General features: G+C 36.0%; 1 protein-coding gene across 5 annotated transcripts in view; it reads right to left on the reverse strand.

Annotated features, from left to right (window-relative positions):
* Positions 1-20,911, reverse strand: part of KIF16B (kinesin family member 16B) — a 140,139-nt gene that overhangs the window by 57,777 nt on the left and 61,451 nt on the right. For 3 of the 5 annotated variants that reach the window (XM_014966427.1, XM_014966429.1, XM_014966425.1), the window contains exons 13-20: positions 17,858-17,977; positions 17,235-17,286; positions 15,885-16,022; positions 11,575-11,657; positions 11,299-11,387; positions 4,864-4,896; positions 4,458-4,511; positions 1,515-2,870 (exon numbers count right to left, since the gene is read on the reverse strand). In XM_014966427.1, coding sequence (XP_014821913.1) covers positions 1,515-2,870; positions 4,458-4,511; positions 4,864-4,896; positions 11,299-11,387; positions 11,575-11,657; positions 15,885-16,022; positions 17,235-17,286; positions 17,858-17,977 — 1,925 coding nt within the window. The remainder of the gene's footprint in view (positions 1-1,514; positions 2,871-4,457; positions 4,512-4,863; positions 4,897-11,298; positions 11,388-11,574; positions 11,658-15,884; positions 16,023-17,234; positions 17,287-17,857; positions 17,978-20,911) is intronic. The other 2 variants (XM_014966428.1, XM_014966426.1) reach the window with 1 other exon arrangement.

A 20,911-nucleotide genomic window follows, 5' to 3' on the forward strand; every position in this document is an offset into this window, starting at 1 on the left:
TCACCCACGCACTGAAAAACTTAAAATTTTAAAGTCCTTTCCCAAAAACAAAAAAAAAAAAAAAAAAAAAAAAAAAAAAAAAAAAAAAACCTTTTCACTTCTTCGGTATCTTTTCCAATCCTCAGTCTTCTAGCTGATGACATATTTTTTCACTTATCACACAACCCAGCAATCTCATGAGGGCAATTGAGCTGTTTATTTTTGTGGAACCTCCAGTTGTTTATAGCTGACTTCAGTCAAGAGAGATGCATTATGCAGAAAACAAGATTTGATGTTCAAGACAATTATGGAAAATAATGGCAATATCCACAACAAAATTATAAATCAGTACTGAAAATTCTTGACTAAAATCCACACAATGTGGCTCTAAATGGTGAAAACCTAACCTTTACATGGGGTATAGAAAGGAACTGTTGTCTTCTGATAATGGTTTAAAAAGAAAAGGATAGAGAAGTGCTCTTCAACTTGGCTAGAGGCAAGTTTCTTTTATTAGGTGTTTTTTATAATCAAGCATCTGTTTGAAGGGCTTGTGAAAGAAGAGTCAGATAATCAGTGCAATATTAAAAAAAAATGACAAATGCTACCTCAAGAAAAAACACATCATTGTTTCGCCAATAATGACAGGTTTTAAAGCTCTAGTATCAGCAAATCAGACACCACATTTGAAAGCATCAATTCTGCCTGTTTTCCATTCTGCATGGATTAAATGCATTCATCCCAGCAGACTTTTGCTCAGGTGAAAAATAAAACTAAAGATTTCTTCCTCTTCCACATAGGAAGACCCTTCCTTACGCGAATCACTTTTTTCTGAGCCTCCCATACTCAGGCTGAATATTATGCTACCAGATACCACGTGTATAACTGATGGAGTTGCTTCTGTGTCTAAAGGGGTTTGTCATCCCATAGAACTGTATTACAGCCACCGTATATTTTGAAATAAGCTTAAAAACCACCATCAAATTTATCATGGATATATGGCTACTCTATTTTATTTAGCCCTGAAACCAACAATAAAACATTAAACATTGCACTGTTTACTGTGAATACCAGAATCTGTTCAGGACACTGTCAGCTGAGACACAGAGTTGTCCACGATAACTATCAGGCTCCAAATACTGAACAAACATCTAGCGGGTTACTGATCCAGAATCCAAGTGGTATTCATCAATATTTTAAGAGAAAAAAGTTGTTAGATGCTACATGTTTTTGTGAGGGTAGAACATAAGGTTGGCTGAGCTTTCGAAACGGGTAAAGCAATTTAAGTACTGTGATGGCAAATGCAAATCTATACTGCTAAGGATGGGATAAGTATCCGAACACAACAGACACTAATGAGTGAGAAAGAATCCTTTAAAAAGCAGTACAGAGCTTCAATACTGGGTAAACTACTTGAGACTCATCCAGAAACTCAAATAGTGGAACATGGAACAAAGCGCTCTCTCAACATCTAAGGTATGAAATTATTCACTTTTCATGGACAAGTTCTAACAAATGGAGGTTACCACAGGACTTACCGTTCTCGGTCCTGTTCCAGGGCTTTCTGCTCAGCTTCCAGACTAGCCTGCAGACCTGCCTGTTCGCTGCAGCTGTTGTTCAAGGTGGCGAGCTTCTGTTTCTGCTCTTCAATTTCAAAGTCTATCGTCGAACGACGTTGCAAAGCAGAGTGCCTCCTTTCTAACTTAGCAACAGCTTGCTCCAGCGCCTCTCTCTGCTGTTTTTCCCTTGATTCAAGGATTTCTTTTTCCTTTTTCCGAACCTTTTCTTCCTGACGAGCTACGTTGGCTGTGAATTCAAAGGTTTCTTGAAGCTGCTGCAGCTGATTTGTGCTAGCTCTATACTGGGCAAGCTGCTCCTCTTTTTCTTCCATTTCTTTCTCTACTTGATAAAGAGTGTTATCTAACCCTAACAAGCCTCTATCAAGGATTTCAGAAGCTCTTTGTTTTTCTTCCAGCAGAGCTGGCAAATGATTACTCTTCAGGTACTCAAGCTGGCGTACTTTAGATTGGAGCCTGTACTCCGCTGGCTTTACCTTGTCAACTTCTTCAGCCTTAAGTACGGCATCGACAAAGTTTTCATCATCTCTCTTGAGATTTACATGCTCTTCATGTGCAAATTTTAAGTGTTCCAGAGCTCTTTTTTCATCTGCTATTTCCTTTTCTAGGTGATCCATTTGTTGAACTAAATCTTTTTCCAAAATAGTCAACTGTTCCAGTTGTTTCCTTTTAAACTCTACGAAATCATGCTGGGCTTTTTCTAACTCTTCACAGTTTTCATCACCTTCAGATCGGGCTTCCTTGACTTTCAAAAGAGATTCTCTAATATCTTCAAGATCTCTTTTCTCTTTTTCAACTCTTTGTACATCTCCTCTCTTCAGGAGCTCTATCATGACCTGCTTCTCTCGAAGCTGTTCTTCTAGATGAGCCACCAGCATCACTTGCTCCCTTTCCTGTTCTTCAAGTCTCCTTTTTTCCGATTCCAGCTTAATAAACTGTTCATCTTTTTCCTTTTTAAGTTTTTCTAATTCACGGAAAATCTGCATTTTCTCTGCTTTTTCATTATGATTGAGTTCTTGCAGTCGCTGCAACTCCTCTTTGACCCGGGCAAAAATTTCTTCCTGCTGCTTTTTCTTTTGAAGCTCTATCTCCTGTTGTTCCCGTAATCTCTCTTCTTCAAATTTTTCCTTCTCAGCCAGCAAATCCTTTAACCTGCTCTCAATGTGAACACTTCTCCGTTTCAGACTCTCCTCCTGCTTTCGAATTTCCAGCTGTACTATTTCTGTCTCTTTGCGCTGCGACTCCACTTCTTGCTGCATTCTTACTAGTTCTGCTTTGTCAGATCTTTGTTTTTCTTCCATCTCTTCTATTTGTTTCCTTTAGAAAAACATTTACATGCAATAAGTCAAACTTTTCTATTTTTCCAGAAGAGAACATACTGCTCAGAAATTAAAAAGGTTCGGACAAGGATTTTGCAGTATATATATCCGCTTCTTTTTTTAATAGTTTTGCTTTGCCACAGGTTGAGATCTTACATTGCTTGGAAATGACTCAATGATTGAGGCAAATGGTAAAAAGACTCAAATAATCTATTTCAACATAAAAAGTTCTGGACATATGAAGTTATAGGAAGACATGCTATATAAACACTTATGTTAGTATAAAATTAGACTGTATTACTTCTGTCAAATCCAGTTAAATATTGATAGAACACATCCATGCACTCAGCAAAGGGTAAATATATATATTTTTATATATACATATGTTCTTATATAAAAGGACTTGATTAGAAATTTCCCTCACCAAATTTAAGTCAAGGACTTTAATTAAATGAATGAATTAAAACAATGACTTCTCTTTAGGTGAACCCAACTGAAGTATCGATAAACAGAATTATAAGATTATGAACAGACATACATGAGAGAGAAATTACTTTCAGAAAAAAAGTGTCATGTGCAGTCTCTCTTTTAAAGGTTCTAGTGCATTCCAAATGAGGATAGACTGAGACTTGAAGGTCACCATTATCCTCACAACACAACTGCCTGAATACACGTAGAGACAACCTGCAAGTTGGTTAGTTATTTTGTGAGAAGTTTAAGTCAGATAAATTAAAGCACAAGGCAACACAACTTCAGCACAATCTGAATTCAAATCCTACCAATATATCAAAGAGGACAAATATCCATGATTCTGTTGAATCGTTTTCTGAATAACATCTTCTAATGTTTCAGAGTTGCAGGGGTTTTCTGAGTTTACTTAATTTAGTCCAACTATAAGCAGCTCTTTCAAAATGGAGTAAGCATTCTAAAGCTGAGATGGCAGAAAGTGTCTTTTAGCTTGTGAATCTAATCAATGCTGGGATTTGCAATGAGGTGAGAGTTATTACTTGTAAATCTTAGCAGGTGTGATGAGCCAGAACAGTCAGTGCTGTTTCCCAGCTGACAACAATACTTTCTTTTGTATTTCCAACTGATTTTGAAATAATGGTCTGATAACTATGATTGGAATGCCCATAGCAGCACTACAGTTTAATTCAAGAGAAGTAGAGTTTATAACATGAGTTTTTCCAATCGAGACTCAATCCAAAAGGCAACTAAACCATAAAAAAGATCTGAGTAAATGTCATTTGGCAGCTTTTAAAATAATGCCATGAAAGTTAAGAGCAAGAGTAATATCTTCCATTCATATAATCTACCCTCCTCAAACATTTGTGTTTGGTATTTTCTTTGTTAAAGATCACAGTTAGCTACAATGCAGCTTGCCAATCTGTTACTAATCAATAAGAATAAATAGCTCAAGAAAATAACCAAAATCTTCTTTAAAGATGAAGAAGATTTATTTATATCAGGATCCTCTACTTGCTGAATAACACCCTGATTCCAAATTAACGATTTAAATGAGTCTACAGCATGTATATATATATATATATATACACACACACATAAAGACCACAGAGAATGTTACCTTTTACTTTCCAATTTTTCAAGCTCCTCTCGTTGTTGTCTCTCAAATTCTAGCCTGATTAAAAAAAACAAACAACACAATAAAAAGATTGTTATTTCTTGAATATCACAAAAAAAGGAAGTTATGGTGCAATTTGGTGTCTGTTTAGAAGATTATAACAATGGTATGAATCAAGAGTTTTATGAAACTACTGTCTACAATAACAGAAAATACTCCCTTCATTAGGGTTACAAATTAGATATCATGCTGTCTGACACAAGTGCAATCAGAAAAGTAAATTAATTTCTGGGGGAAAAAAAAGAACAATTTAAAAAGTAAAGTTAAACAAAAGAGATAAATGATTAGCATAGCCTCTGCAAGTTAACTACATGCGGACGTGGCAATCAATATATAGAAATTTCTCTACCTTAGACAGATCGGTCCTTTTACAGGGAAAAGACTGCCATGGGAGGCAGAGGGAAACAGAGCGATCAATTAAGAAAGGAATTGATAGAAAAAACATATTAGCGATACAGAATATTTTAAAGTCAACAACAGTTTGTTTTATTAGAGGTTAAATTGGTTAGATTCATAGAACATTTGTCACATTACAACTCAAGAGTAAAATTTAAAAAATTATTCTTTCTAAACACATTTTTCAAATGCCAATGATAGTCTAAGTGATGCTCCTCTTCCTATAGTTTATTAACATGGTTATTCTGAGAAAGGAAAGAACTACGAAACTACATTGTGGCATGTTTTTAGTACCTTCATTTTCCTCCCAAGAAAAAGAAAAAACCTCAAACATTAGTATAATTTAATCCATGGGGTTGAAAAACCTCAACTTCCTGTGAAGCGTAGCATTCATTTTTCAAAGTAAATATTAAAAAAGCATAGAGAACCTACATATAGACAGAGATATTCAACCAAATACAAAAATATCCAGTTATTTCAGGCCTGCTACATCTTAAGGAATTTGCAGGTTAGTGAGACAGTCCACAAACACTGAAAGAACGCAAGACTGCCCCACGAGTTAACTTTAAAAATTTGACAAACTACAGTTTAAGATGTCATGACCACACTTACGTAGATAAGATAAATAAGATAAGATAATTAATATATAATATATTTTTAATATTTCTTTCTAAAAAATCATACAAATGTCTACAACAAAAAGGAATTGCCCTTGGAAACATGCAAAAAACACTACAATAATTTAACATTTGTAAAGCTATTTAAATAAACTTTGATTTTTATATGCTCAAGAAGCATCTTTCTAATCACTACAAAACTGGAGAAAGACTAGTTCAACAAATTCCATTTTTCCCTATTTCTCAGAAGTTCATTTTAAGAAATACCTTCTACGATGCCCAAGAGATTAGCAAATGTAGATTTTTATACACAACTCCAGACATCTGGAGCCTTCATATAAATGTTTCACCAAGAGCCTCTTCACATCTGCATTAAGACTATCTGAGACAGGCACTTCTAGGCATTATCTCAACATTATAGCCCAAGGAGAGAGGACAACAATTTAGTATTTTTAATTTTATCATAATTTCTGTAACAGCAATGCAAAATCCATGAAGTTACGCAAAGAGAATGAAAAGCAATCTTAAGGGACAGTCAGAAAGCAAAAGTGTAATTTAATGCTTACCATGCACTTTTTTTTTCCCTCCCCTTTATTATTATTTTTTTTTTTTTAATAAGTATACCTCAAAAACCCTCACTCTGGCTATGTTCTACCTCTGAAATTCATAGCTGTTAGTTATCACTTCTTACCTAGGGCTTGGCTGACAAATGCCACTATATTCATCATTACCTCAGTCCAAAATAATACAGACCCCGGGGAACATAGCTCTGGTCTCTGAAAATGCAGATGTCTGTTGGGTGCTGTCAAACGTAGACCATCTTTGCTTAGACAGCTGGCAAAGATGATTTACAAGTATTCCCATGCTTGGTTAAGCCATAATGAAGTGAAGTGTTTCGGATCAGCTAACATAATGTTCAAAACCCAGAGCAAAAATCTTTTGATATTTTGACTGTCCTACAAAACATGTAATTTGGCAAAAATATTTTATATAAGCATAAAAATGGTAACTCGTTTTTGATTAAGATCTGATACAAGGAAAATGAGCCATTATAGCAATCAGTCTGATATAACAACAGGTCAGTGGTGAAAACTCTCTAATTTTCTCTTTGAGGAAGTGCCTCTAATGCGTTTAACACCAGTGTCATGACAATCGGTTTTACCTTACACTGAAATGAAAGAAGGTTTTCCAAGGAGGAGAACAAACTATGCAGAAGCGGCTCTTTCTTCAGTGAAAATGGTTATTTCCAAAGCCAAATATGGATCAAAACCCCAATCAACAGCTTCCAAACATGTTTAATGCATGAAATGTTTAATGCATTTTAGACAAGAAAATACTCCCAAGAGAAGAACTAATGCAGCCTGGTGTTTTGCTGCTGCGTAGAGTTGGTGGTGCCTAAGAAGATGTAAGCTCCACTGAAGGTTCTCCTACCATGGGTTTATTCACAGCATCTCTGTTCTTTACCAAAGGCACTCAAGCTGCAGCCTTTATTTCTGCAGGGGTAATAACGATGCCTGTCTTCCTTAGCCAGCTGCCTATTTTCTCAATATATTTAAGAATTCACCACCTGTGAGACCATTACCTCTGCAATATTTGCTTCAAACTGGTTATGGGCTCAAAGCTATTTCAGGACAGGAGGACAGGCAGTCAATGATTGCAGAAACCTCGTTTCTTTAACAAGCTAGTCCAAAAAAAATATCTCAGCATCATCAAAAATAAAATAATCCCTGGCTATAACAAATCACTGCCAGTTTTACAAAGCACAGATGCAAGAGTGATGTTCCAGTTTATTCTATCCATAATAAAACTCTTTTTCACGTAACCTCTACTCCCTTTATTAATGTGAGCACTACTGCGAATAGAAAAAAAAATTAGCTTGAAATTAAAAAAAGAAACATACAGATATTAGAGACTAGAATTCACTCCTTCTTTTGTAGATCTACCACAAAGGAACTTAATCTGATCAGTGTTGAATTAAATAGTCACTATTTTCCTGGAAAATGTGGCATATCTAGTGATAAGAGCAGTGGAGATAAACTACAGAGAAAGGACGTCTAGTTATACTAGCACAGTACTACAATAGCTTAATTTACACAGCACAAAAGTGCAATCTGGTACTACATCTATTAGGAAAGACTGAGTACTGGCAGGACTACAAAGATGTTACAATGCTGCTCAGTAGCCCAATTTATGAGATTAATTTAAAAAAAATAAATAAATAAAACAAAAAACCCCATGCTAAATCCACGACAAGACCAACGTTTCTCATGAGTGGTTTTAGAGTTACAGTATAATGTAACTTACAAAAGGTCCACAAATGAAATCTTCAGCATAAATCTATGCACAAAATTCTATTTTAACCAAAGCTTATTATCTGAAGCAGTGTTGCATGACACCAGATTAAAGACAAAGACTGGGAACAAGCAGAACAAAGAATTTTGCACATTAAGCCAAAATTTTATGCAACTATCTCCACATACTGGAAATCAAGAACCAAACAAAAACCACACGCACGTAACAAAAGCCACACACAAAGATCAGCCATCTGAAAACACATTTAAAGATAACACTGATTTTCACATGGGAAAGATACATAAGCAAGATCCATCATTTATCTGCTTGTGTGACAACTGAAGGTAATACCCCACAGACACTTCTGCCACTGATTGCTAAAGATGCTGGATCTTACAAGCTATGTATTGCAACCTACAGAAATTGCAAATTTAACTGCCAGAATTTAGGTTATGAATACTGAAACTGGAAGAAAAGGTGGTCTTGAAAGTGCTAAATTAACAATAGGCAGAATGCCAAGTGAGCTACAGAAGTCACACAAAACAACTCCAGAGGGTCAGCTACTGAATCTAGATCTGCAATGCTGGTGGGCAATACACCGGTATGTTATGAGAAACTGATACTACAATCTATTGTGACACAGGGTCATACCAAAGGACCACATTTCTACAGTGTTCTTGATGAAAAAAAAAAAATCCAACCCAAATTTAGAGTAGGACATCTTTTTCCATCTGCTGTTTTCCAGGAAGCAAGATGCTGGCCCTTACTCAACGCCTTGGGTACAATCCCCCTGCCTTTGACACCCAGAGATCAAATTTATGATATGTTTTACCTGGGCTGAACAGTCACCTCTCAGAAGAATAACCACTGCAGCACTGTACTCGCTACACAGCATTCCTCGCTGGAAGTACAGAGCTCCAGCATCCTACAAAGCCATCTAACTCTCTACAAATCTGATGCCTCCAGCCCCCTGGTCCCCTTAAAGTAACACTTTCTGCAGAAGTACTTCTTTGGGACAAGCTCACCACGTGAGCAGAAAAACCCCAGAGCTGTCAAAAAGGAGGAGACAGAACGAAAACAGTGTTAGCACCAACATAAATAAATTGAAAATTGTCACAGAACCCCAGCCTAAGCTGAAAAGCTGCTGTTGCCAAATTGCTGTCCATAAAGATAAACTGCAGCCATAAAGATGCATTAATTGTGGAAGATGCTGTCTTCTACTGATTTGTAAGACCAGGGCTCACGTTTCTTTACTTCTGTTTTTAAATTGCTGATCTATTAGAATAACACTTGCCTCTGTACTGCATGGCCAATGTGCATTATTAGGTATGTCATCTATACTTTTAGACATCATTTAAACTCTTACCCCTATCTTTAGACACTTTAACTATGAATATGCAACAAGCTTCCTCAGTTAGAAAAACATATATACACAACAGGGACTATGGAACAACCCCAGATGGGTTTTATTGCTTATAAACAAGTGAGAGTCATGCAGACCTGCATTCCTCCTGTAATGTCAGCCTTCAGCATAATCCTTTCTTGTGTTTACAAATTAAGCAGGACAAAATATCTATTCCTGCAAACCAGTTCACAAAGATTAATTGAATGCAGACTAGCAGGAGAATATCAATAATTAACCCTCTGCTCCTGGTTTATAGTCTAATAAAACACAGGCATGAAAGTAGTCAGGAATATGAAGAGCATTTCACCTAATCTTATCCTCAATTTCAACAGCAAGTGTGCTCTTGTAATCACACCCAAGAAAGGAAAATAAAAGTTACAAGATGCGTCAGATGGGAAAATTGTAGTGTTTCTAAAAATTGCTGCATACATCGGTAGCTTAATTACATTGTTCATACTGCTTGATTTCCAGTAAAGCAAGGCAAGACGTTTGAAGAACTGATAAGGAAAAAATAAGCAATATTCCACAAAATTTTATTAGGGGAAAAAAGAAGGATTTGCTGCAATCTACTCCATTATAGAGACAAGTAATTCTCCAGATTTCCCCCACTCCCTTAATAAGAGTCACAGGAAAAATTCCCTCTTTAAGACACAATCTGGTATTATCTGAAGAAATCTGAACTCCTTGGGCAGGGAATCATTCCTAAGCCCACCTGCAGCTGGGCCTTGTCCATCCCGTTAGATTTGGCTGCAAATCTGAAAGACTAAAAGCAAGGCAATGCGGAAAAAAATTCTATCCTACTCTACACTGACTGCAAAGTCAAGCTCTGTACTGTGCAGTATACTGCAAGTACTGATTGATAACAGGATTGTAACAAAGCAGTATTATAAGAAGGGGAAAAGCCCACAGTAGCTGATCAATAAACAGAGGTAACAAAAAACAGCCAGGAACACAGACCACAGAAAATGTAACACTAGCAACTGTGACTAGAAATTTTTAATCAAACTCTCTGAAGAGCTAAAGAAATAGAAAAATATACATACGCTGTTTTACCCTTCTCTTTCATCTCTGAAAAGAGACATAATTTATGACCAACTAGCTCACTATCTTGAGATGTCTGTGGGAAGCTCAGTAGCAAGAGAGTAACAGTCACATTTGAAGCAGTGTTATTACACATATTTACTGTATTTAAGACACTATTTAACTTGAAGTTATTATTTCCTGTCCAATTTTCCCAAGTACTAGTGGATAAAGAGCAACCCCACAGTAAAACTGAGGAATAAAGCTGTGCTATCCAAGCCTGTAATTCAATTCACAGTCAATTTTTGAAAAGCACATAGGTGGTTAAAGTGCCTCATCTCCCACTCAATTCAAAACACAGGCACTAGCTATTGAAAAAAAAAATTAGAACAAAACACCATCAATTCTCTGTAAGTCATTTTAAGAACACTGGCAAAACCATTAAAAGCAGCTTCTCTACAATAAGCAGTCTATGTCATTGTAACTGTATAATAAAACTGTTTTCCACATCCTAACTTGGCCACCTACTAGGAGGTATATAGGTGAGAACATAAGACATTAATTTCCCAGCCTTTCCCCAGCATTATAGGAACTCAAGAAACCTTAATTTTCAATTTACAATGCATTTTTCTCAGGAAAAATAGTTAACTTGTAGTTCTGAAGAAAGCATAAAGGTAAAATTTGCCATGTCATTACTGTGCTGAACTGCCTTGGTTACAATGCAAATGTCTCCTGGGCTTCAGGTCCTACTATCAGTGTGGCTGTTTGCTTCTGTAGTGACTGTTTGTGCAATTAAGTAGAGAGATCCCAGATAAAAGCAAGTTTTAAACAGTATGGAAAGTTCCTCAGTGTCACCTCATCCCATTTTCCAGCAAGGACTAGTTCAAATAACATTTCTGAAGAGTTCTGGCTTCATTCAGAAGCCCGTTATTTAACAAGCATATAATATTAACATGAGAACAAAATATTTTCTATTACTGCCATTTGGAACATTCAAAACACTAAAATGAAGAACGGTTGTAACTCTAATAACTGCATTTTAGAATATACTCACCCTGGATTATAAAGCATAACTGCTGACAGGTTCTCACAAGATTTTGAAAGATCTGTCATAGACAAGCTGAAGGAAGACAGCAATCCACTCTAACAACAGACCAGAAAATACATGTATCAGACCAACACCTATGTGTTTATAAACTCTTGTTTTGTTTCACTTGATGAAATATTAACTAGTGTATGTGAAGCAAAGTAAAAAGTATTCTACAACAAAAAAAAGTATGTCTGTATTAACAACAGGTTTAAATTTCCCCAAAAACTGATTCAATCTCACCTTTCTTTTTTCCCTTAGCTTTGCAGCTTCTTTGGGGTGATTAAAGCGAAACATATTGGTTCTTCCAAGTAATATAACAGCACCTGATGAGTAAAAAAATCCACACATAATTCACTGACAACATGCTGTACCTGAAAATGCCAAGTAATTTTTCAGACATGCAAGATGTAAGGAAAGACTCCCATTAAGCAAGAACAAAATGAAACGGCATTTTGACAATTCAAGCACGTAGAAATGCATAGTCACAGCTACATTCACTGATGTATACAGTTTATTCCTTTCTCTTCCTACTTCAAAAAAAAGGAAAAAAAACAAAACCAACCACAAAAAAACAAAACACCCACACGTTCACACACACAAAGCTCAATCCTCTTCATGCAGTTCAGTTACAGAATAAATACAGGTAGAGGAAGCAGTGGAAGCAGCTGCTCCAATTTGATCTACGCTCTTCAACAGTGCTGCTTGGAAGCCACCAGTAGGTACCACATACAATGGGAACATCCATAAACATGACTAAGAACCTGCCCATCCACTACTGATCGCTAGCAGGTTTCAATCTACCTACACTGAAAGATCCAGATCTACATAATTTATACTCTCACGTACCGTTTTCTTCTCTATGTGGAACAACACTGAAGTTTATTGTAACTCAAAACAAGATTATTAGACTTTTATACCCAGTAGCTATTTTCTGAGGGAAGAACATTGAATAATTCATGTCGCTCAATGCACATCCACTATTGTATTTAAACAGTTAAGATACAGGCCACAATTAATAAGATTCTGGTCAATTCTTATATTTTAAAGACAACAGCACCAAGATTAATATTTTTGTACTAAGTAGTATATCGTCAGTGATGTATCACTACTGTCATGACATTGAAGTCTTCCAAGTTAACCACCAGAAAATCATGCATTTATCTGTTGGTCAGTATGAGGCCTTTTTAAAAAGAAAAAGACTCCATTACACCCAAATTATGAAAAAAACCTGCACTTAGTTCACTAAAACAAATTCTTATAATCTGAGAATGAAATGCTGCCCTCAGTAAGGAACGCTCCTCTTAAAATTAGCTTAATTAGGAATATCTACCTAAACAAGGTCATCTGGTCTTGGCAAACAAATGACAAAAAGCACTATAGTAACGACACTACTTCTTGCTGTCTACACAACAACTCAATTTTTGACCACGTGAACAGTCTAATTTTAAAAATACCCTTCATAAATCTGTAGGTAGGTTTGTATTGCAAAGTCATACCACCTCTAATTTATATGATGACCCCTCATTCGAGAAGTGTGCTGGGCATACTTTGTATGCAAACTTATTAAAAGGGGTCCCTGACGGTCATGACTGTTGCAGTGAAAGGGCTAAAACTGTTTTTGGTCTATCACTGCTTCGTCTGTTCACAGTTCTCCCAAACATTTATCTGTTCCACTCTTGCTGACTGCCTGGAGGCAGATTTTGTGACAGTGAAAACTTCTACGAAATTACTTAAGTTACTTTCATATGAAGATAAAAATAGTTAATTGTAAACATTTTTGAGCACTTTACCAACTGGAAGCAACTTAAATAAATGAATCAAAACTTCAGAATGAATACAGTTACAGATATGTACTTCTAGCCTCACAAATTTAAAAGAGAACAGGAGAGAGAGGCTTAACAGCAGGCACATGACAGTCAAGCTCAGATGACTGATCATATGAACAACTTCTTGGTTTCTCTTGCAGCACTTCTCTGAATCCTATAATCATTTCTATATTATTCTGTTATCGAAGAAAAACTCTACAGTCTTAATTCCCACTTGACAGAACTTTGATAAGCATCAACACCAAAGACTTTTTAGGAAAAAAAAAAATCTGGACAAAACTGTGCAGTCAAATATTTCCTGAGCACCAGGTTCAAGTGTCAGGTGTTGTATCAGAATGCAAATATCCATCGGAATGCAAATACACAAAGTGCAGCATAAATGTTGCCATGGAAACATAACTGGATTTGCTATGGGGTTTGCCTTCCAGTTATTTACTGTAAGCAACAATTCTTATTCTCCTTGACTGTTAAATGGCAAAGCAAAAAAGTTTGTCAAATACAGTGATAGTACTTAGAACAACAATAAAAACTAAGCAAAAAAGTCTTTATCATTTGCTGAACTCTGATCTTGCAATTTAAGTGTTTGACACCAACAAATAAATGACCAGACAGCATAGGGAAAAGAAATTTTCATACATATATACACACACATATACATATATATCTATTGTAAGATGAGTGAGTGTTGAATGTCATCAGGCATCTCTGACCTACACAGAGCATTATTTTGGAACTACACAAACAAATGTATCTATAGTTAAGATCTTACCAACTTCTAAAACTCACTTTTTAACTTCGAAAAGGTTTTCTTTTCTTAATGAACTATAAAAAACAAGTAGTGGGAGGTCACATTAAGTAGAGAAGGGTTGGCAGTTTGGCCTAAAAAAACTGAAAACTTGATTTAAATTGAGGATAAATTTAAGGTAAAGGACAAGCTCTAACTGTGAATATTAATTCAGTTACCTCTAGAAATCATACCATAGGTTCTTAAGAATAAAAAAATATTGTGGTGAGTTACATTTACACAAAAAGGCTAGGGAGGCCAGAATTCGCAAATGGTGGAAGTAATCTGTAGAAGGAAGTACTAATTAATTACTATACTTTTTTTTTTTTTAAACTCCATGACAGTCTAAAAACTTAACATATTTTCAAATGAACAGTGATTAATGATGAACGGAAACATTTAAATATATCAGCAGTTAATCAGCGTTACCTAAAGCGGATATTTAAGGAGGCTGGCACTTCATGCTGGGAGACTAAATGCTAATACAGCTCAGATATATGGATTGCACACAAGTCGTTAAAACTAGTTATTTCATCAATTTTGCCCACCTGATGTCACAGCTGCCACCTTTCTCTCAGCACCAGTCTGGTTACACAGGCTACAAGTCAGCTTATGCAGCTCTTTTTCCCAATTTAGTAACTCAAAGCAACCCTTTCCCCTGCTTTTGAATTGCAAATTTCTTTAGACAGAAATACAGGAGGAAAAAAAAAATTAAAAAAAATCACATTTACACTCTTTACGATACAAAAATCAAATTGTTACATATGCCTGGATGAGGAAAATAGCATCCAAACTCTCACTTTCTTCTGAGGCACATCAAACCTTTACTGTCTTTGAAATGCAATAGAATAAAGCAAATATGAGTCATTGCAACTCACCGTTTACAGTGGTTTTTGCTAACAATTTATCAATGGTATTTACTCAAACATAAGACAAAGGGGGCTGGGTTGTTTTTTTTTCCAGACAGAAACAAGCACATGTGTCTCTCCTTTGGCACAAAGAAATAGACACTTTACAAAATCAGCATTCCCCCTCTACACCAAAACTCCTTACTTTCTAAAAGAGATTTTGAAGCACTTGTTTGAGTTCAGACAAGATGCGAGACTTCCCTTGTTCAATACTGCATTCTTCCTTTGTCAGAATAAACTTCCTCTGAAAGCTTCTTTCCAGGAATGCAGTGACATTGTTTTTCAGCAGCTGAGCTGTGTCAGAGTCTTACAGGTCTTCAGCTCATTGCTAAAAGGAAAGTTATTCTGGGTGCTCCTGGAAGATAAAACACCCTGAACCTCTGCTGCAGCACCCACCAGCTTTCTTGGTAGCCAGCCCGTTAAGGCCAATACAATACACCTTTGTTCCCAGCTGTCCCAGCTCCTTTTTCATTTCCAGATTTTAAAGCTTTTATATTAAAATTCTAATTCTCTAAACTCTCTCCATAAAGGTCAGCCTCCCCTTTTTTGTCATTTCCCCACAGCTGCAGTGAACAGATACTCCAGCCGAATCTCCTGCTGTACAAGAGGATTTGGCAAGAGAGCATTAAGTAGGACCAGCCTGGAGCTCAGGGAGGGGAGCAGGGGGGGCTCTGACAGGATTGTAGTCCTATGGAGACCAATATTCTTTTGCTTAATATCACAGGAACCTAAGCAATATGGCAGCGAGCTCACTTTGTGTGTAACATTGAACAAAATCAAAAGGTAACTATCAATTCATACTCAAGATCATGAAGTGGCTTAAATTAGTAAAGAATTCCCTTTTCACCACATGGCAATTCTTGGACAGAACAAAAACTCCATGCCTCTCCTGATAGCTTTCTGCTGGAGTTGAGAACACACGGAATTAAAACCAATTAAACAATAACCCCTTCATATACACCAAGATTTTTTTCAGTGCTGTTGCTAGTAAGAAGGATGCTGTATAAAAAATAACATTATACTAGGTAATACCTTGGTTTAGGTGCGTGGCCTCTGTAACCTGAATACCATTCACAGAACACTGCGCTCCATTCAGTGGTATTAGATTCACAGTACCGTTGAGATTTTCAAAGATGCAATGCTCACTTTCCAAATCAAGGCCATGAAGAACTAAATACAAAGAAATAGAATACCATAATTACTCTCTTAACAACTAGTAAGGTTAGCATGCTGACGTTAATTGATTAAGGACATATTGCACTACATATTTGAGAATATCTTTTCTCTTTATTCCGGACAATGTTTTTTCCTTCCTTCATCACATCCGGCATGCCTTAAATGTTGAGGCTGTTTATTGTTTTATCGTAGTGGAAACAGAAGTGTGTTGGGTCACTTGGGGTTTTTTTGGTGTAGAGTTCTTTCCCCCTATGTTTTAGCACCAGACTAGTAAATGCTTCTTTCCTTCTGATAGCAAACAGTAGAGAATAATTTATGTCTTTGTAGAGACAAGGGGGGTTTGACTGGTTTCTGGGAAATAATGAAAGCTTCTTGACCTTAAAGTAACCGTGCTTAAATCTGACAAAACAGGATATAATCTGTGATTGTAGACTAACAAGAGTGGCTGACATAAGGTTCTTATGTTCTATTATATTCAGGCCCTTTATCAATCCCTTATGTTATTCTCCACCTCTTCTTCAACTAACGCATGATTATCTCTACCTGTATTGTTTAATGCCACAAAACAATGCAAATTTTCGAGTTTAATGAAATTTATATAGAAATTTTAATCCAGACATCTTTTGACACACAAAATATACCAGACTAATTTAATGGACTCTCAATCTCTCACTTGAGAATTAAAGGACCCAGTTTATTTAATGGAACTGCCTTCAAGTAATCTATGTGACAGGGTAGTCCACATCTGGCAGTTTGTTACTTTGATAGGAAGTGAGTAGAAAAAAATCAGTAGAAACTGGCTACCTACTTTTTACCAACTTCTAGAATTTTCTTCTACTCAAATCCAAAGTCCAAAGACTGCTTTATCTACAACAATGTAACACCACTGCTGTTATACAAAGATTAAGAGAATTACTATGTAGTAATTGGCACAGGTGCCGTATGAAAAAGGGTGGCATTTTCACACACTATTTCAAAAGAAGCAAGAAATAAATTAAAGCCTACAAGCTATTTTAGAAGCCTTGCTCCTTGAAGCAAATCCCATACAATTCAGCTCTCAGATTTTCTAAAAATTAAAATTTTTGCAAGAACACACAGAAAGCTAACTGAAAAAGGGAAAAAGAATTATGAAGCTTTGTTCACATATTGGGATGTCAGAAGGAAAAACAGCTGAAGAAAGGAAAAAAAAAAAGCCAAATTCCATACCAATATCCTGTTCCGTCATAGCATCTTCTCTGCCAACATATGTTTGGCCCTCCTAATTAAGAGAGAAACATACATTATTTTAAGTTGAAATCTCCCTTTCTGCCCCACAAGGATATGTTATCCTTCCACTTTCTCAGACTAACAAAATATATGTTTAAACATACTTGGAAAAAAAACAAAAACCAAACCAGGTAGCGTTTTTAGAATGCTTTCACAGTCATTATACAGTATTATTAGCAAACTCAAGCTTCAACTGTCCTGCATAGACCTTTGTAGTTTTCAGGCAATTAATCTAGATTTGGATTTCATGTCAAGCTTTACAACGCAATGAGTGACAAACCAGTATACACAGCTAGGAATATAAAACACCTATCTCTGGTTAATCAGTTGACCCTGAGGATAAACCTAAGGAGTAAATGAAGAGATATTTTAATTGAATCAGTTGCAACCTCTTAAGAGATTTTCTTACTATAGTGGGCAAACATAATGAGCTTTTCTTATTATAGTGGAGAATTGTAATGAGCACTATATTTAGATACCAAATTAATACTACAATTTTTATACTGGAAAAAAAAAAAATCACAAGGGAGACAAAGGTTATAACAACACAGATGTGTATTTACCTTCAAGTGGTACAAGATGATACCAGTGCTGAGAAGATCATCATCAATGCCAATGAGATGAGGCAGTTCAGAGTCTAACACAACACCTATCCCTTCCTTCCTCAGAGCCAAGGTTTGTTCCTGTAAAGGAAGAAAGTCTATTTATTAGGATATGCAAGAAACACCACTCTATCTCCTCATTCAAAACCACACTTAATGTAGCTTATTCTCTGTAGTATCACACACCACCACCCCCCAATAAAGGGCTTTTAAAAAAAAAAAAAAAAAAAATCCAACATGTTTTAAATGTGACTTTTATATTTCCATTACAGGTTCCAGGCTTGCTGTTCAGGAAATCTGTGAAGGTGTTATTTGAAAGAAACCAGACAAACAGCTGAATTATACCAGATAAGGAAGATCAATCAAGAGCATAACAAAGCAATGTTGTCTAAAAGCAAGCTATGCGACACCTTGCATAATGGTAAGAATTTAAAACTCCTCAGTATTCAGTATGGCTAAAAAATAGGAAAATGACAACTCTTTGGCAACCCTTTAAATAAACTGAACCTTGCACAATAACCCCCCCCCAAAAAAAGGCTTTTAAAAAAAAAAAAAAAAAAATCCAACATGTTTTAAATGTGACTTTTATATTTCCATTACAGGTTCCAGGCTTGCTGTTCAGGAAATCTGTGAAGGTGTTATTTGAAAGAAACCAGACAAACAGCTGAATTATACCAGATAAGGAAGATCAATCAAGAGCATAACAAAGCAATGTTGTCTAAAAGCAAGCTATGCGACACCTTGCATAATGGTAAGAATTTAAAACTCCTCAGTATTCAGTATGGCTAAAAAATAGGAAAATGACAACTCTTTGGCAACCCTTTAAATAAACTGAACCTTGCACAATAAAGACCCCAGGCATCTGAAAATTTAGTAAGCCTAAGCAGTTAAAACATCATCCAATGTAAAGTAGGCACTGACAATAGTAAATAAATTACAGAATATAATTTCAATTCTTCAAAATTTCTTTGGGCAACATTGCACAGCCACCTATAGGATGAGGCATCATTCAGCAAGCAGAAGACTTCAACCTTGGATAAAATATCACATACTTATCAGACAGTCTACATAATAAATAAGAAATTAATCATAGCTTTTAAATGTGTTTTAGTACCTATAAAGTTAATTTTTTAGAGTTGAAACAAACTCTCTTGGTTTCTAGGCCTGGAAGACAACAGCAACAGAGACTGTGAATGTATATACATACTGCCTTTCAAAATGAATATGTTTTTCTACCTAAAACAGCTCAGCCTTTACAAGCCAAGGAAGGCTGACAGCCCAGGAAGGAGAGGCAGCGTCAGCAAGTATGGTATCTGTGTATTATAAGACGCACACTTTTCTCCTGCCGCTAGTAAACAAGGAAAAGAGGTTTTTCTGACAGCAGCATGACTACTACTTTTCCAAGCCATCAGGATGCCTTCTCCAGAGCCAAGACACTACACTGTTTGTAGGAAAAAACAGATAGATTGTTATACGTATTTTCCCAACTACAGCAACTTGACAGATCTGAAATAAGAAAACAGATGCAGTATTTGATTTCCCTGCACAGTATAAAACATCATCAATATTGATACTGTTTAAACAGTTCTAAGCATGGATACGCCTGGGAAGATGAGATGATGGCACAACGTACAGAAGACACTCCAAAACAAAACCAGGAAATCCCATTCTGGTCATGGATGAATTTTAAAAGTTTTTCAGCATTTGGAAAGAAAGGAAAAAAGCTGTGATTCATGTTACCCTGCAGCTCTGACATTCAAACTGCACCCGGCTACTCCTTGATATTATAAACATGTCACCTCATAAACCCCCAAAATACAGCTTAAATCATTCTTTGAGTGAGAAAGTAATTTCAGTCAAAAATACCTATCACATATTAAATATTTATTGAGTAGCATCTACTGTTATACATAATTTGTAATGTTCCCGTATGACGAGGTTGAAGACTTAAAACACTGAGGACTGGTAGCCTTTTACACAACTGTTGGCACCTTCGGCCCAATGGAACTGATAAAATATTAAGAGCTGAACATTTTTCCCCAGCATAACAAAGCATTTGCCAGCATCCCTGACTGAGGAAGAAACAGACATCCCAGGAGGCAAAGAAATTATCACTGGGCAAGAAAAATCTCTCACAAATAATTACGTATAAAGAAAAAAATATATTCTCCATTTTCCAGTCTTTTAATATTCAACACATTTTTATTATACTCAGAAATAAAACATGTACAATTGTGATTTAAAATAGGTGTGTTGCTTATTTATTCATATCTAAAATTAAAGAACACAAATGAATTGAATTTCTAAATCCTTATCTTTTTAATGACTACCATTCACAGACAGAATGCATCCTGTTGATGGAAGCATCATAATAAACACAGTGGACAGCAACTGAGATTAACTACAAATATATTTTTTTCTTTAATACTTGCTGTAAATTAGCTTTTATCTTCAGACACGATTCACTAACAATCCTGAATCTTAATCAGGTATCTGGACTAACTGCTAAACTTCAGTCATTTGGCTTAAAATTTAATGCCAGATTTTGCTTCTGCAAGGAAGTCTCCAAACACCGAACTGTGCCCTTTTGCCCCACATGGAAACCACAGAAACCCCATCAAAAATAGATCTTTATTACTCTGTTCTCCCACAGTGAGACAAAGAGAAGAAAAGGCCAGAAAGAAGTAGTCAAATTGCCCCTCTTTCATCCTCGATGGCATAGGAAGAGTGTTTCCAAAGGAAGACAGACGTCTTTTGAAATAAATTGAAGGTCTATAAGATATTATAAGGCAGAGAAATTATTAGGTTTAAGTGATTTGATTCACTTTCACTCGTGAAACATAATTTTGAAAGCAGTGAATCCGTAAGTCAAGTGACAAGAGCAGGAAAGGTCACTGTCCCTATTAAAAAAAACACTAATTCAGAAAATTTATGAAAACCTCAAGGTACAGTTTAAGAAAGCTGGACGTACCCCATGCATCTTAGCTTGAATTATCCTTGAACAGAAAATTGTAC

This window comes from Calidris pugnax, unplaced genomic scaffold, assembly GCF_001431845.1.
Source record: "Calidris pugnax isolate Ruff unplaced genomic scaffold, ASM143184v1 scaffold31, whole genome shotgun sequence".
NCBI lineage: Eukaryota > Metazoa > Chordata > Aves > Charadriiformes > Scolopacidae > Calidris > Calidris pugnax.